The sequence below is a fragment of the Cnephaeus nilssonii genome, assembly GCF_951640355.1.
Source record: "Cnephaeus nilssonii genome assembly, chromosome: X".
NCBI classification, from domain to species: Eukaryota; Metazoa; Chordata; class Mammalia; order Chiroptera; family Vespertilionidae; genus Cnephaeus; species Cnephaeus nilssonii.
The window spans coordinates 110,237,326-110,254,631 of record NC_137071.1 but is presented as its reverse complement, the minus strand read 5'-3'; the positions used below and the strand labels follow the sequence as shown (position 1 = coordinate 110,254,631).

At 40.4% G+C, this 17,306-nt stretch overlaps 1 protein-coding gene across 2 annotated transcripts in view; it reads left to right on the top strand.

Moving 5' to 3' along the window:
- Positions 1-8,264: 8,264 nt before the first annotated feature.
- Positions 8,265-17,306, top strand: part of SLC25A14 (solute carrier family 25 member 14) — a gene marked incomplete at its 5' end in the record, with an annotated part of 30,017 nt that continues 20,975 nt past the window's right edge. The window contains 3 exons of one of the 2 annotated variants that reach the window (XM_079765835.1): positions 8,265-8,396; positions 13,665-13,758; positions 17,052-17,199. In XM_079765835.1, the coding sequence (XP_079621961.1) occupies positions 8,265-8,396; positions 13,665-13,758; positions 17,052-17,199 (374 nt within the window). Of the gene's footprint in view, positions 8,397-8,517; positions 8,774-13,664; positions 13,759-17,051; positions 17,200-17,306 lie in introns of those variants that run through there. The other variant, XM_079765836.1, reaches the window with a different exon arrangement.

Genomic DNA, 17,306 nt, shown 5'->3' with positions numbered 1-17,306 from the left:
GACACTGTAGGAATCCCTTTCCACGTCCCGCGTGGTCCAGGGTTCCGGTTCAGGGTTCGAGTTCTGGAGAAGGGCCGCACACAAATGAAAGGAGACTTGAAGAAATTCAATTTGGCGAAATGGGGGGCCAGGTGGTAGTCCACCTCTAGTGGGAGAACTACTCTGCTCTGGCTCTGCCATCCCTTTTATTGAGGCTTTGGGGAAAACATCTTAGTCAAGATAAACAGAAATATACATGTAGCCCTTAGGCAGGAAATAACAAAAACTTAATGGGACAAACCAAGGTGGAAGCTGCTTCAGCTAACAATATCTCAACTAAAGGGTGAGTGGTTAGAGCAATTAAGGTTGTTGACCAGCCTTCCTGGCTTCCTGTCAACATCTCTCTTTTAGTGAAATTGATTTGTTTCCGGCATCTCCCCCGTTTTCTTTCCTTAAAAAATCTTGTATATGCAGACTAGAAATAAACATATAAGAACAAAAAATGAGACAAGCAACAATGGCTATGCTGAGAGTTCAAATGAAATCAGTCTGCAGTAAGTTTCTTTCTGGGCCAACAGTTTTTGAATCCCAGTTTCAATGTCCAACAGTTTTTTGAGAACATGTCAGCAATGGTATCTGGATAGTAGACAGATGGTGGTAATGCAGGTCCAACCTCTGGTTTGGTCCTGGGCAACCTGCAGCGATGCACAGCTGCTGATTGCTAGCATGGCAAGGCATCGTCAGGGTCTTCCATCTCTGGACTGCTTCTCTTCTGTCTTTGTGGCTGGAGTATTCCTGTCAATTCCTCTCTGTTCCAGGAATCCACATGGTCTTGGAGTTGTTTTCTGAAAATATACAAACATATTCTCGACCAAAAGTTAATAAAGGAATCTTTTCTATAAATTTTACTTGGGATCCTTTTTATTTGAGCCCAAATGATTTTCCTTTGGCTTATTCTGACACAATGTGTGTTTTTTCATAGGTGTCCTGCTCTTAGTATTACAAATGAAAATTAGTTTTCAAAGAAAAAAAAATTTTTCTGGATATTTTTCCTTACATAATATTTTTCCACTATCCCCCCTTTTTTGATTTAATTATTAGGACGCTTTTGGAAAAATTTTATAATGCATTCTTGATCACTTTAAATTTTAATTTTTTTGCACAAAAATATGACTGCTTTTAGGTTCATTACATGTTAAGCAATTTTACCATGAAATGAACTACCAAAAGAATTTTTAGTTAATACTTTAGAAACAGCTTTTTGTTCAATACAATTAAATTTTCTTGAATATTCACTTATTTCAATTAGCCAATTTAAATTAATCTGAAAACTTGACTATTTTACTGTCAAATTTAATACTCTAACAACAATCTTCATTTACCCTGTAAATATTAATGCAAAGGATTATTTGCATCCTTGAGAAGGCTCTAAGCATTCCTGGTATTAGACTGGATTTAGATATAGGGCTGCTGCTGTCAGCCAAGTCTTTGTTGCCTGGGTCCCGATCTGAGCTGGACAAGTCTTTGTTGGCCACCTGGGTCCCAATCTGAGCTGGACATGGGAAGCGCGAAGCAGCCATGGGGCAGGAGACCTCCCTCAGAAGGGGTGAGTGTTCAAGCCCCTGCAATGTTGGGGGGGGGGGTGAGGATCTGTGCCCCACCTCTGTTGACTCCCAAGTTCTCTCCTGATGGCCCCTCTGTGACTGTGCCTGTCTTAGGTTGTTCCTCCCTTGAGGAATCTCACCCATCTTTGACTAACCAGCCATCCTCCGGGGCCAAGCAGGGTGATGTGAGGTTCAGTTTTGTCTCCTTGGTAGCCTATGCCCCTATGGCCTCCATGCCCAGCACCTGCCTTGGGATCCCCTTGCCTGCTGGTGGGGCCCTGGCATTGATCACATATCTTGGGGAACCCAGGTTTCTTCTCCAGGGAGGGCCCAGCTCACACCATTGTGCGAGAGACAGATCCATGGTACCAGCCACCATGAGGCTTCAACCTCAGCAGGAACAGAGCGCTCAGGCAACAGCTGTGGGCAATTGGATTGTGAGAAGAGGGTCCCTCTTGGCAAAAAGAGCAAGAAGGGCCAATATAGAAAGCTCAAGTGCCTTTTCATGGGGCCTTCCACACAGTGGAAGTGATTAAATCCTTTCATGTGCTTTTAAATTGCTGCCAAAACATTCAAAGAATTAGTTTGTAAGTTTGTTTGGTATATGCTGTTATAAAATATCAAAAACTATAATGACATTGTAGAATAATATCATGTAAGGATTTTCTTTGCTCTAGGCCATGGCAATTCAATTTCAAACTGGCTGTCAATTACTTAGTTACTCCGTTTTGCCCTTTTTGGGGCCAAAAACCTTCATAACATTTAAAGTATATTTATTAATTTTTATTTGATAAGGCTTTCCATGCAATTTCAAGTATATTCTGTTAAATTTCAAAAGATTTTCTTTAAGAAGAGAGAATAAATTTCTTGTATTACTCAGGGCCCTTGGAGCTTTCCAAGAATCATCTCGGTTAAAGACCTTGGAATTTTAACATGGAAAAAAACCCATCAAATATATATATATATATATATATATATATATACACACATATATATATATATATATCCATATATGATTTAAAGATTATAATATTTTTTATAATTATCTTAAGATATCAATTAGATTTTAAACTAGTTTTTGCATAGAAAAATTTTGGTTGGGAATCACAAAATTAATCCCCTTTTTTAATTAGACCAATAATAAGCAACTTATTTTGAATTCCTAATTATTAGAGAAAACACATTTTATTTTCTCAAAAATAAGTTCTTATACTTTTAGGCATTTAATTACCACAACTATATTTTCTCCCAATTTAATTTGCACTTTGAACTTTTAAAGCTAGCAAGTCAAATATTTTTAGCATGTCCTAGATTAATAACACAATAACACTTTATATTTCTAAGAATAAATACAAGACATAATCAATTAAGAGCTTCAATTCTGTCCTCTAGGTTTTTTATGAGGCAAATTTAAACTTTACTTTTCATTTGCCAGTGGCTCTGGAAAACCAGGTTTGGTTTATTCGAATGTAAATTACCACATTTCTTAGCACACTGGGAGAGTGGGCTTCCATATAGGATCTCCACTTGTTTCCCTTCCTTCCCCACCCCCTGCTTACTTTGGGGGAAGTTTCAGGAACAGATCTGGACAAATTTCTTTTTATGCTTAAAAGATAAAGACAAATCTCAATTTTTTCTTTCTTTTTCGCTTTCCAAAATAATAACTAGCACCCAATTTGGCCAAGATTTGCATTTCTCTGCTAGTTCTTTTATAATTTTTAAATGAAACCTTAAGTAAATCTCATTGCAGGAGAGCAGATAGCCTTGCCCTCTCCTGCCACCTTTGAATTTCTCCGCATCAGAAGCGGTTTCAGCAGTGGAGTTTTATTTCTTACTACAGATTTTAAATTCCAAATACAAACTAAGATTTTAATTTGAACAAGAAACCACATTCTTTAAGCATGCAAACCAAAAGTCTATAATAAAGTTTACTTTATATTTATAACCTAATTCTTCCCCATTAGCCTGGCTGAAAAAGACTTTCCCACCCTACTTACAGATCGCGACTCTGCAGCTGGCCGTGGGCTTTTGTGTGTGGTGAACTTCCCTCACCTTTTTCCGGTGAATTTTCCACACCTTTCCTCGGTGTACTTTTTCCTTCCTTCGCTCTTAGGCGAAAAATACCTTCTCCTCCAGAAGTCCCTCGGTAGGCGCCAGAATGTAGGAATCCCTTTCCACGTCCCGCGTGGTCCAGGGTTCCGGTTCAGGGTTCGAGTTCTGGAGAAGGGCCGCACACAAATGAAAGGAGACTTGAAGAAATTCAATTTGGCGAAATGGGGGGCCAGGTGGTAGTCCACCTCTAGTGGGAGAACTACTCTGCTCTGGCTCTGCCATCCCTTTTATTGAGGCTTTGGGGAAAACATCTTAGTCAAGATAAACAGAAATATACATGTAGCCCTTAGGCAGGAAATAACAAAAACTTAATGGGACAAACCAAGGTGGAAGCTGCTTCAGCTAACAATATCTCAACTAAAGGGTGAGTGGTTAGAGCAATTAAGGTTGTTGACCAGCCTTCCTGGCTTCCTGTCAACATCTCTCTTTTAGTGAAATTGATTTGTTTCCGGCAGGACACCCTTCAGGGCAAACCAGCTGGCCCCTACCCGTGCAGCAGGCCTTTATCCTATCTAATAAAAGAGTAATATGCAAATTGACCATCACTCCAACACACAAGATGGCTGCCCCCATGTGGTCAAAGATGGTTGTCCCCATGTGGACATAAGATGGCCACCACAAGATGGCCAAAAGGGAGGGCAGTTGGGAGGGACCAGGCCTGCAAGGGAAGGCAGTTGGGGGTGATCAAGCCTGCAGGGGAGGGCAGTTAGGGGTGACCTGGCCAGCAGAGGAGGGAAGTTGGGGGCGACTGGGCCTGCAGGGAAGGGCAGTTGGGGGGGACCCAGGCCTGAAGGAGAGAGCAGTTGGGGGGGACCAGGCTTGCAGGGGAGGGCAGTTGGGGGTGTCCAGGCCTGCAGGGGAGGGCAGTTATGGGCAATCAGGCTGGCAGGGGAGAAGTTAGGCATCAATCAGGTTGGCAGGGGAGTGGTTAGGGGGTGATCAGGCTGACAGGCAGAAGCTGTTAGGGGCAATCAGGAAGGCAGGCAGGAGAGCAGTTGGGAGCCAGCAGTCCTGGATTGCGAGGGGGATGTCTAACTGCCCGTTTAGGCCTGATCCTACCAGAATTGGGACTAAATGGGCAGTCGGACATCCCTCGAGGGGTCCCAGATTGGAGAGGGTGCAGGCTGGGCTGAGGGACACACCCCCCCGTGCACAAATTTCATGCACCGGGCCTTTAGTGATAATATAACTATGTATGTGTGCATTGAGAGAGGACTAGAAGGAGGCTCTCAACACTGTTAAGAGTAGTACTCTTTGAATGTTTGAATTTTGGGTAATTTTTACTTCTTTACACTTTTGTGTATAGTTTAAATGATTTATAATGACTACATACTTTTTAAAATAAGAAAAATACGCTATTTGTAATTTTGAAAAATATGTATAGTCTTTATCACAGAAACAAAGTCCCAAATATTCTGTGCTGATAAAACTACATCTGAGGCATTCTTTCTCTCCTGCTAGGCTGGAAAAAACAAGGGAACTGCCTATGGAGAGGACCATGTTGCAGGAAACTGCGAACAGCCTCAGGAGCTGAGAGTGGCCTCTGGCCAACAGCCAGCAAGAAACTGAAGCTCTCCATGCTGCAGCTGCAAGGAAGTGAATTCTGCAAAAACAGAGTGAACTTGGAAGTGAATTATTTCCCAGTCCAGTTCCAAGAAAAAACAGTCTGGCTGACACTTTGAATGCATCCTTCTGAGACCTAGTTAAGTCATGCTTGGATTCCTGACCTGCAGAAACTGGAGGCAGTAAATGCCTGGTGTTTTAAGCTGCTAAATTTGTAGCAATGATTTTTACACAGCAATAGAAAACTAATATACCCACCCAGTGTATGAGATGCTACCAAACCCTTTGTATTGTCAGTGCTTTTAACTTTGGCCATGCTGGTGGGTGTGTATTACAGTTTTAAGTTGAATTTTCTAGATGATTAATAATGCTTTGCACTTTTTCATATGCTTATTGATCATTTAGATATACTATTTTAAATGAAATACTTTTCAGGTATTTTTCCCATTAAAAAATTGAATTGCCTGTCTTTTAATTGTTGTTAGGAGTTCAGTTCTTTATTTATACTGGATATATGGTTCTGTAGGATGCATGGACTAAAAATCTCTTCTCCCTATCTGGATCTTGCCTTTTTATTCTCTTAATAGTGTTTTCTTTTTAAAATATGTATTGATTTCAGAGAGGAAAGGAGAGGGAGAGATTATAGAAACATCAATGATGAGAGAGAATCATTGGTCAGCTGCCTCCTGCACACCCCACACTGGGGATCAAGTCTGTAACCTGAACATGTGCCCTGACTGGGAAATGAACTGTGACCTCCTGGTTCATAGGTCAATGCTCAACCACTGAGCCATGCCAGCCGGCAATACTGTCTTTTAGTAAAAATAAAAATGTTCTAAATTTTATATTATTTTTGTTTGTTGTTCCCTCCCAGTTTTATTGATATACACTGAGTGGCCAGATTATTATGATCTCTGAACGCAAAAGGTTTTCTGGCTCCAAATACAATGCTCTTTTCATATTTTAAGACCAGGTGTTTCTTTTGGAAGAGTAGAAGAGGAAGGCACATTTTGGCTTTTTAACAGAGTTATCCAATAGTGAAATGCGCTGACTTGTGATACATACTTACACTGGAAGTATTCTAGCAGAGACTGGACAACTGTCTATAATAAATATTATAGAAGGGACCTCTAAATATCTTTCCCACTTGAAGATTCCAGGATTCTATAGAGATCAGAATTCAAGCATAACAGTATAATCAAATACTGGCCTATGTGGTAAAGACTACAAATAGAGGTGATTAAAAAGGAAAATGGCCAACATTGATAATGAAGACTAGATTTTTTAATGTTGTAGTTTTAGAAAAATGTTTAGAACAAACTAAGCAATCAAACTGTAAATGTTTGCAATATATGCGTTTATTATGTTGTTTCTACAAATGTTACTTAAAATTTTATCTATTCTTGCGCTTTTAAAATAAGTAATTGAAACAAATCTCCCTTAAACAAAGTTTATTTATGTGGTCAGTTGGATCAACTTGTGGTGGCAGGGGCTGAAGAAGCAAAAGTACAATTTTGTAGAAAAGCTGGTAGTGTTTTGCTCAGAGAGCACTATAATTCTAAAAGGTTCAGAGACCTGGATATGAGGGATAGCCCAGGCCAGAGGTGGACATACAATTCATGTCACTGGTGAGAGTATAGTCCCTCCAAATAAGGATTCGAAGCTGCAATCTCCTTTGGCTGACTGAAAGGTAGTGCTTTACTGAGATGTAAATTGAAGGGAATTCACATTTTGGAATGCATGCACATGTTTCTTACATTATCTCTATTTTTAATAAATTTCTGAAAGTAACAAGGGTATTAAAATTGAGAAGTGTATAGTATAGTGGTTATGACCTTGGTCTCTGAATTCAGACCAGAATTTGAATCCTCAGCTCTGCCACTTACTAAGTTACTTTCTTAACTTCTTACTACATCAGTTTTATCATCTACCAAAATGGGAATGTAATAGTACCTGTCTCATAGGGTAGTTGTGTGCACATGAAGCTCTTGGCGTCATCTTCAGTATAGCATTCCCTAATGTCAGCTAACATGTATGCTGCCTTAAGACATTTTTAAATGGGGGGAACAAAGGTATTCTGAACATGTATTCATTCAACAAACAATCACTTTAGGGTCGTGTGCCTTGCACCAACTAAACTGTTATATGGAGAAACCCTATTATTGTGTAATCTCGAGAGATTACGGGGGGGGGGGGGGTAGGGGGAGTCTTCACGCGAGAGGCTTAAAAGTCAGACGAAGCCTATTGGGTAACGGAATAACCCAGAATGCTTTGCACATATTCCTTCCATCTTGGAGGTGCTAGAGGCAGTCAGCAGGCCCTCACTTAGTTTTCTAGCTGATTGTGAGTTGCAGATGAATTTGAACTCCCCTGTTTGTATTTCTACTTTTCAGATTCTTTAACTTTTTCTGATAGTTCTCTTCTGTTTCCAACTTGCTCTTTCTCAACCGTATCCTTTAAGTACAGGGCCTGAGTCTAATTCTTCAGTCCTGAATGCCTGGGCCCTAGTGGGTGTTGAGGTTTATTTACTTGATCTTTTTTTCCGAGTTTAGGCATTTTGCGAAATACCACCCATCCCCTTTGCCTCATTTTCCCACTGGTTTCAAGCCCTTTGTCCCGCTCCCTCACTTTCCCTCCTTTTTTGTGATCTTTGCGCAGGCGCCCCGCCCTTTCACTCCGCTTGCCCCGCCTCCCCGTTTGCCCTGCCCTTCTCGGGCTGGAGGTTTTTTTCCAACCCCCTCCTTTCCTGGGCCTAGTTTGCTGTGGAAGTGGGTAGTAACGTGATGAAGAGGAAATACCTCTGCTGTCATGGAAAAGCGTGCTGACTGCAGAAGCTGCTGATTTCTCAGGCCTTACTACCCTTTCCCGACCCCTCCCGAAAGTCAGGTTGCCCTTTTGGGCCTTTACACTAGTAGCCTGCCGACTCCCCTCCCCCATTAAGACCCCTGTTGTTTTCGCCTCTTATTTTGCACCTTCTTTTTAAGGATTGAAGGAGGCGGAGTTGGGATGCCAGCGCCTCCGTTACCAGGGCAACAGCTTGGTTACTTCCGTTGGTTTCAATGCTTCCGGGTTGGCGCTGCAGTGGCGTTTCCGACTGTGGGAGCCTCGGCTTCCCAGTCGTCAGATGAACCCGAGCAGGTGAGGGGGAGCTCCTGGGTTTCCAGGCTGGGGAGCGGGGCTGGGCCGCGCCAGACCGCGCGGGGCCGGGCTGGCCTGGTTCCCGGCCTGGGAGGGGCTTAACGGTCCTTTGGTCTCTCTCTCCCCTCAGCTGAGTCCCTTCCCTGTCTTTCACTCTTCTGGCATCGTTGGTTTTACTTCTTCGATTGAACCCTGCTTCCTCGACCCCCCTGGGAGGCCGCCTCCTTCAGGCGCCTCCCTTCTCTTCACGAACTCGCTCTGACAGCTGAGGAACTGGCAAGATCCTGCTACCCAGAGGGTGAATGGGTATCTTTCCTGGAATAATCCTAATTTTTCTAAGGGTGAAGTTTGCAACGGCGGCCGTGATTGTAAGCGGAGTAAGCAAACACCTCCATTGTATTAGTGTGAGGGGTGCTGTTGAAAGTTGCTCCCCTTCAGTTTCTACCCCTTCCACTCCTTGAGGTCAAGGCATTGAAGGCATCTATTAAAATGCAGTTCAGATAACTAATTGTGATGACAGCCTTTATCAACACGAATTAGTTTCTCAGACAAGGTAATAGCAGGGACATTTGTAATTTTCTATTAGTATTTTCTTGTTTTTTCCAGGCCAGGAATGCTTAGAGTTACCATGAACTCCTCTCTCATCTTCATTCCCTATATCATCAAGTCCCTTTGTGTCTCCATTTTAGGAATTTATCTCTAACCTCACTGCCAACAAATACCTTGTCTCCTTTACTTCATACCATCTTAAGCTAGTTTCCCTGGCTCTCCCATTTGTAATCACTTTGCTGCAGCCCTTGTATGCTAACTAAAATGTGGATTTCCTCAAATTACTTCCCTGTTTAAAATGTTACAGTATCCCTCATACCCTACCACATACTTTGATTTCAAGTCTTTTAACATGACCTGTTCCTTGTAATTCTTGATTAATATTATTTCCATGACGTAAGGGACTTTTCTGTTCCATTTAGGTTGCACTCTTCTCGGAGCAAACCATGCTGATGCCTGCCTCCACGTGCTGTGCTTTTCCCCACATTTGTGTCTCTGTTCATCCTGCTCTCCTCCCCCTGCCTTCTTCCTTACCGATACCTATCCTGCTTTGTGTCAAGGCCCATTTTAAATTCTCTCACTTCCACCAGCCTTTTCAAATTATGTAGGCCCATGCTGATTGTCTTCTTTTCCATGCTTTTCTTGCTCTTATAGTTTGTATTATATAGTTTAGCACTTAACTTTTCTTTAATGAACTACTCTGATTTCTTCTACCAGATTATAAATTATTGAAAGGCAAGCACTGTATTTTATAGAACTTTTATCACCACCTTATTCTCCTTGATTATCCAGGAAATATAGGTTAAATGATAAATATTGTCATGGTGTTAGAACATTTGTTCTGTTTTTTTTTAAACACCAAATTTAGACCAGAGCACATTGCAGGTTTGGGCATTTAATGTCCCTTCAATAAATATTTGCTTGACTCTCCATTATTACCTCTTGAAGCTAAGAATCTGATGCCTACTCTTTCTTAAAAGAGAAAGCAAGAAAGGCACCCAGATTTTTCTCATCAGATCATTGGAGTAGTGCAGGGCTATGTAACTTGTATTTTAGGACATTCTTTTCACTCTTTAGTATATCAGATTTTCCTTAGTCAAACTTCAGAATACGTGTGTGCATTTTTTTTCATGTGTGCATTTTGAAGACATTTTTCATTGGCTTCTTTATACAATAAAAATATATAAGGTACTCTATTTTTATTTTAACTCAGATATGACTTTTCTCCTTTTACCCATATCTGGGGATAGCCCCCACAAGCCAAAGGCATTGTTAGATGCTGGGGGTATTTTACACAAGTAATTCTCTGCAACAAAAGCAAGGGAAGAGAATTAATAGGCAGAGAATCTCTGAGGATCAGCAAAGTGTCGTGTACCCAGTAGGTAGTATTGGTCAGGCCCAGCAACTTAATTTTCATGATTTTTCCTGTAATCTTTTATATATAGGCTGCATATATAGATAAAGCACATCACACTGGAGCCAACCATGTATTTAATGGGTGTGTACCCAATTCTGTGCACGCTATTGTAGGGGTTATATAAAGTGCTGTGAGACATGGTTTCTGCCTTCAGGAATCTTACCTAGTTAAGAGAGAAAAATAACATGGGCAACTAGAAGAAAAGTCTCATCCTAGCCATTATTTCTATACTTGAGATTAAGATATAGAAGGGAAAAATGAAGATTCAGAAAAGATTGCACAACTGTAGAATAGGTATGACATAGCATGCATGCTTGTTAATAGCCTTAAAAGAATCGGAAGCTTGAGCTGACATTTTAATGGTTCATTAGTGTGATGTGGCCCCCACAAAAGCAACTGCAATTTTCAGCTATAATAATTGAAGTATAATAATGAAAATAGTTGTGGTTATGTAGCCTGAAAGAGATAAGATGTAGGAGAGAGAACATGACATCTGTCTTTAAATATTGGAAGGACTTCCCTAGGGAAAAAGACTAAATTTGTCCAATATTGCCTCCAAAAATGGTGAAAACTACAGGAAGGCAGACTTTTGGCTCAGTAGGAGGAAGGAATATCTAAAATAAGACCTAATTAAACATAATACAGGACTTCTTCATAGCAAGATTCTTTTCTAACATTAGAAGGAAAGGGATTTTACTATCAGATGGGAGTGGGGAGGTAGGAGTGGTAGCATTGTTAATTTGGCCAGTGGTTCCCAGACTTTTGGATTTCATAGACCAATAAAATTTAAATGAAAGTGTGAGGAGGAGGCACAAATTAGGGTTGCCACGCTTATTTTGTTACGGCATTAAGCAAAATTAACTACCAACTACTGTTATTATCTCATACAAGAGAAGTGATGTTAAAAAATGTTCCAGGTACTGGAAGAACATGATTTCCTAATAATCCTTTACATTAAATATATTGGACTGACAGAAAGCACTAGTTACCCTTGTTTTGTTCATTTCACCTCAGAATTGTGAAAACTTCATTAAGGAACTACTGAGCAACTGACCTAAGATTCAGTGACTGGTCTTTTTGCTCTGCTTTGGTTCTGCCTCCTGCCTTTAACTGAATTATTATTGAACCCTGAACCCTAAACATATCTTCCTTATTAAAAGGCTAGATAGCAGGTAGCAAAATTCTGATAGAGGCTTTATCTTATAATGAGAACATTCAAAGAATCTGTAAAGATAAAGCTTTGGAGAGAAGCATAGCAGCCATTTGAAATGTTTGGCTGTATTAGGGATCTATAAATTGGTCAATGGAGAGGGCATTTCCCCCCCCCCCCCCACACACACACAGACTCAGAGAGGGGATATGCCATGGTTCTTGCTTTTCCGTGCCTACCCTCTCACTGTATGTGTCATGCTTTGCTATCAATTGTAATATTAAAATGTAGGCAAAGCTGAAAATATTGATAAGATAGCATTTAGTACTCAAGACTCTAATTTTACGCTGCAGCTATGTGAAGTACTTATTCCTTCTTTGCGTTTTAGAATTCTTTCCACCAACTTTCCTCCAAAAGAGCTATCTATTTGAGACTCTATGTCAGATGAACTGGCTGATCACACTATGCTTGAAAGAAAATTTCCATAATAACTTTTGTGACCTCTAACTAAAATATTTGTCTGCAGTTTACTATCCTCTCTGGAAAATTGTTCTGTGCTTAGTTACAGAGAATTCCTTATGTGGAAACAAAGCAAAACCTTGCCTCCGCTTAAAAAGAGACTGCAAATCAATGGTGCTAACCCCAGATTGGAAAATGGGGGAAGTAGACAGCAAGTAATATCTGTGAAAATGTATATTGGAGTACTTAACTTTTCAAAATGTAATAATGATAAAAGCTAATAGTTGTTGAACTAGGTACCAAGTGCTTTTCTAGGTGTTTTACGTTATATTATTTAATTTTCACAAAACCGTATAATATAGTATTTATTATTATCCCCATTTTATAGTTCAGAAAACTCAAGCATAGAGTGGTTAAATAACTTGCCCAAGATCATAGAACTAGTACGTGGTGTTGTCAGGATTTGAACCTAGGCAGTCTGATTTCAGAGTCTTCATTCCTGACCATAAACTACTTGAAGTTGCTTTTGAAATTCAATAATATACATCTGTGAAGTTCTGAAAAAGGATTATTTAAAGAAACCTGAGAGTCCAACTTAAGAAAAGAGATTATTTTCAGCTGGTCTAGGATTTAGTAGGTGATGCCAAGAGCAGTAGTTCTTAACGTGTGGAAGCATCAGCATTATCAGCATTATTTGGAAGCTTGCCAATAGTCCAGACCCAGACCACCAATCAGAAACCCTGAGGGTGAGACCCAACAATCTATTTTTTAATCCACCTTCTAGATGCTTTTGGTGCACATTAAAATTTGAAAATCACTGATCTAGAGGGCAGAACTATAAAGAAAAGATTCAAGAGAGATAGCTGAGAGTGGCAGGGAAAAAAAACTTGAAATGATTGAAGATGACAAGTCTACTGGGGGTGGGATGAGAAAGGAAGAAAAGGAGATGAAGAGTAGAATACCTTGTTAAATAACCTGAACTCAAAGAAAAACAACATTTGAATGCATGTGCTTTAAAAGGCCAGGGAAAAGAAGATTCACTGGATGTTAAATGTCACAGAGAAGAGAGATACGATATTGCTGTCATTCATTTGGGAACCAGAAGGAAGGTGAAAAGGTGTTTAACTCAGCCTGGGCCTAGTGTGTGTGTGTGCGGGGGGAAGAGTTGTGGATAGCTAGAACGAGCTAATGAACTAAAACCCTAAAGTTTAGTGGTGAGATGTGTGGGCTAAGTATACTAGTATGTGAGGGTAGTGGTGTCAGCTGTGCTTTGCACATGAATAAATGTGACTGAATACCATGAACTGCTTTTATGAGATGCCTCAGCCTATATAATTTGTTCTTCAGGTTCCTTCACTAGTAATTGTCTAGTTGAATGTCTAAGTTGGGTGTGCTGGATGGCCTGGAACCTCTTTTTTGGGGTGGGGACGGGAATAAAATTAAAGAAATTAGAGAATGAAGGGCACAGGTTGATCTTTGAGTGATTCTCACCCCTGCCCCTATTTGGCAGTAATCACATTCATGATCATCTACCACATAAAACGGGATCCCCCATTTTTTGGTCATTCCATTTGGTAGGGTTTTTCCTCTATGTCTGTTTTATTTGTCAAATTTGTTGATGTGTGTTATGTGATCAGACACTGATAGATGCTCCTTACTCTTGTGCCTTGTTCTGATTTATGTTTATTTTTAGTATCAGAAAAGTGACACTGGAAGCCATGAGATGTCTGGTCTGAATTGGAAACCCTTTGTATATGGCGGCCTTGCCTCTATTGTTGCGGAATTTGGTAAGAATGTGAAAACTGACAAATCTGCTTCTTATGGTATAAATGTCAGCTTTTGGTGAATGGTAAGAGAAAGAGAAAAAAGAAAGGCCCTATTTGTTTTAAAAACTATTGTCTCAAAGCCATCAATTAACATTTTCTAGGAAATTACTACTAATGGTATGGAAAGTGAAGTTAATAAAAGTCAAACTTAGAAAGCTTTTTTTTCCATGTTAGCTAATTAAAATTTATTATAAATTTGTTAGTTTGTAAAACTAACATCAATTTATACATACCACAGTACATTATAAAATAAAAAACTTAACTCTTCTGAGTTATTCTGTCTCAGAAAGCAAAAGACCCGCAAACTAGATTACACTGGATTACAAGTGTCACCAGAATTGCTTTGGAAACATAAGGTTGAACAAAATCACAAATCCAAAATCTTTTATATGAATCTAAAAAAAGTCTTTTGTGCATATTCGTTGGGCATCAAAGTATCAGGCAAAGAACTGGGTCCCGTCTGCTGACATTCTGCTCTCTCCTTCCCCGAGGGTCAGTGTGGCCAGGTCCTCCTCCATCCAAATCCTTCAGTCTGGGGACGCACATAACCATGACAGAAACTATCAAACGCGATGTCAAACCTAAGGGCCACTGCCTGGTCCCTCGCTGTCTGTCCCCGCAGGCGCCCCTTTAAGTTCTCGCTCCATAGGCAGCTGGAGTTCCAGGCTCCTACAAAGCATCGCTGGGCTCCGGCACCTCTTCTTCCAATACCTGTTTGAACCAGTGGTCTGTGCTGGTCTCCTCCCTAACGAAGCACCAAATGAGCAGAATCATGAGGGACAGGCTTAAGGGCAACACCCTCCACTAGGGTCGTTGCTGTTCCTTTCTCAAGGAACGCCCCACCGTCCAACAGGACTGGACAGGTTGCCTTTGCTGGTAGAAAACTGAATGGGGCAGTTAGGATCTTCCTCTTCCTTGCCCTTGGCTGCGGACTGAGCCTGATCCGGGCTGCGTAAGCAGGCTTCGGGAAGCCCAGCGTGCAAGCCTCAGCGCCTGGACAGCCCCAGCCGCCTACGCACACAGGACACTGCTCATTAAGCCCTCAGCTCTGCACCTAGAAAGCTTTTTTGATAGTTTAATGATTTGTTAATTTGCTAGGCTTAAGTAATATACATGAAAATACAAAGGGAGTTAGATAAGATAGGGGTTTCTGCTATATTCCTATAAGAATGGTCTTTTATGATGTTATTTATAACTTTCTTAGTATAAGTATCCAAACTTCTTTTCAAACCTCTGTCCCATTTTATTTATTTATTTTAAAAAATGTTTTTATTGATTTCAGAGAGGAAGGGAGAGGGAGAGACAGAAGCATCAATGATGAGAGAGAACCACTGATTGGCTGCCTCCTGCAGGCCCCCAACTGGGGATTGAGCCCGCAACCTGGGCATGTGCCCCTGACCTGAATCAAACCTGGGACCCTTCAGTCTGCAGTCCAATGCTCTATCCACTGATCCAAACCAGCCAGGGCACCTCTGTCCCATTTTAGAAGGAAATTGACTAACAAGATCAAACAGATTCTTTTTTTAAAATATATTTTATTAATTTTTTACAGAGAGGAAAGGAGAGGGATAGAGAGTTAGAAACATCGATGAGAGAGAAACATCGATTCAGCTGCTGCTTGCACACTCCCTACTGGGGATGTGTCCGCAACCAAGGTACATGCCCTTGACCGGAATCGAACCTGGGACCCTTGAGTCCGCAGGCCGACGCTCTATCCACTGAGCCAAACCAGCCAGGGCACCTCTGTCCCATTTTAGAAGGAAATTGACTAACAAGATCAAACAGATTCTTCTCTGTTTGTTTTGTTAATACTCATTGGAGGATACTTTTTCCATTGATTTTTTTTAGAGAGTGGAAGAGTGGGGGAGGAAGGAAGGAGGGAGGAAGGGAGAGAGAGAGAGAGAGAGAGAAACATCGATGTGAGAGAGACACATCAATTGGTTGTCTCTTGCACGCACTCCAACGGGATTGAGCCTGTAACTGAGGTACATGCCCTTGACTGGAATCAAACCTGTGGCCCTCAGTCCACTGAGCAAAACTTGCTAGGGCAGATTCTTCTTTATTTGATCTTAATTTTGAAATATTTTTTAGATTTTGTTTTTTTATCTTCCAGATTTTCTCTTCCTAAACGAAATAAGTGATTCCAATCCACTGATATTTGTTGACTTTCTTGGCATATGCTCTGGTATTGTCATATCAAGGTCATCAGTGACCAGAGTTATATAATCACCTTGTTAGTTTTAGACCTTGAAATATTCTGTGAAACATATTTCGTCAATGTAATGACCACTTACTTCTATGTGTTAATATAATAAGAGAAAGAAGTTTGGTTAAAGAAAACTTTCTTGAAGAAAATTCAAGACTGGCATTAGTCTTGAATTACCTAAGGAACCAGGATGAGTAGACTAAATAGGACTTTGTCATTATAATACTAGGGAACTGTTTGTTTCTTGTAAACAGATAAAAAGAAAAACACAAACCTTGTAATAGTATATAAGACTATCTGGAGCAACAATCTCACACTTTCCTATCTTCTTTGTAAAAATTTAGGGAAATTTTAAGTGGGAGAAGTGGGGAGACTTTGAAGTGGGCAGAAGGAAGAGACAGAGATAAATACCAGATTGTATGTAATACATGAAATTAAAACATTTAAATTGTTTTGCCTTCACTATATATAAGGACAATCTTAAAAGCACTTTATTATATTACAATTTCAGTTATACTATGGGTAAAATCCTGTTGACCAGATAGAATACAGTTCATTTCACTTTACCACATACAAGACATGACTTATGATAGTGGTATTCCAGTGTTATTCTATGTGTTATAAAAATAACTTTTTCTTATGTTTAAAAAAATATAATTGGTTAATTGTGTGGTGACTTCATGGTGGGGAGGAGGATTGGTGGAGGTGGAAGAGGGTATATGGGGAATAAATGGTGATTGGAAAAAAAATCCTATATAATAAAAGGGTAATATGCAGATCGACCAAACGGAAGAACTACCGGTTTCTATGACAGGCACTGGTGGGGAGCAGGCCTATGCCATCTGTCAGACATCCCCCGATGGCTCCTGGACTGTGAAAGGGCACAGGCCGGGCTGAGGTACCTGCCCCCTCTCCAGTGCACGAATGTCGTGCACTGGGCCTTTGGTAATAAAATAAAGGGAAAAAATGTCATTTGCATACATTCAGCCAACAGTTAACTGTGATTCCTTGAGAAAAAAAAACTTATAAATGAGTGTGTTCTTTATAGGAACTTTTCCTGTGGACCTAACTAAAACTCGACTGCAGGTTCAAGGCCAAAGCATTGATGCCCGCTTCAAAGAGATAAAATACCGAGGAATGTTTCATGCCTTGTTCCGAATTTATAAAGAAGAAGGTATATTGGCTTTGTATTCAGGGTAAGACTGAATTCTTACCTTCCATCATGAATAGAAATAGTTTTTAAAGAAGTCATGTATTTTAGCTGTCTGATAGTTTATGCTGTTCATATTCACCATTTCAACTT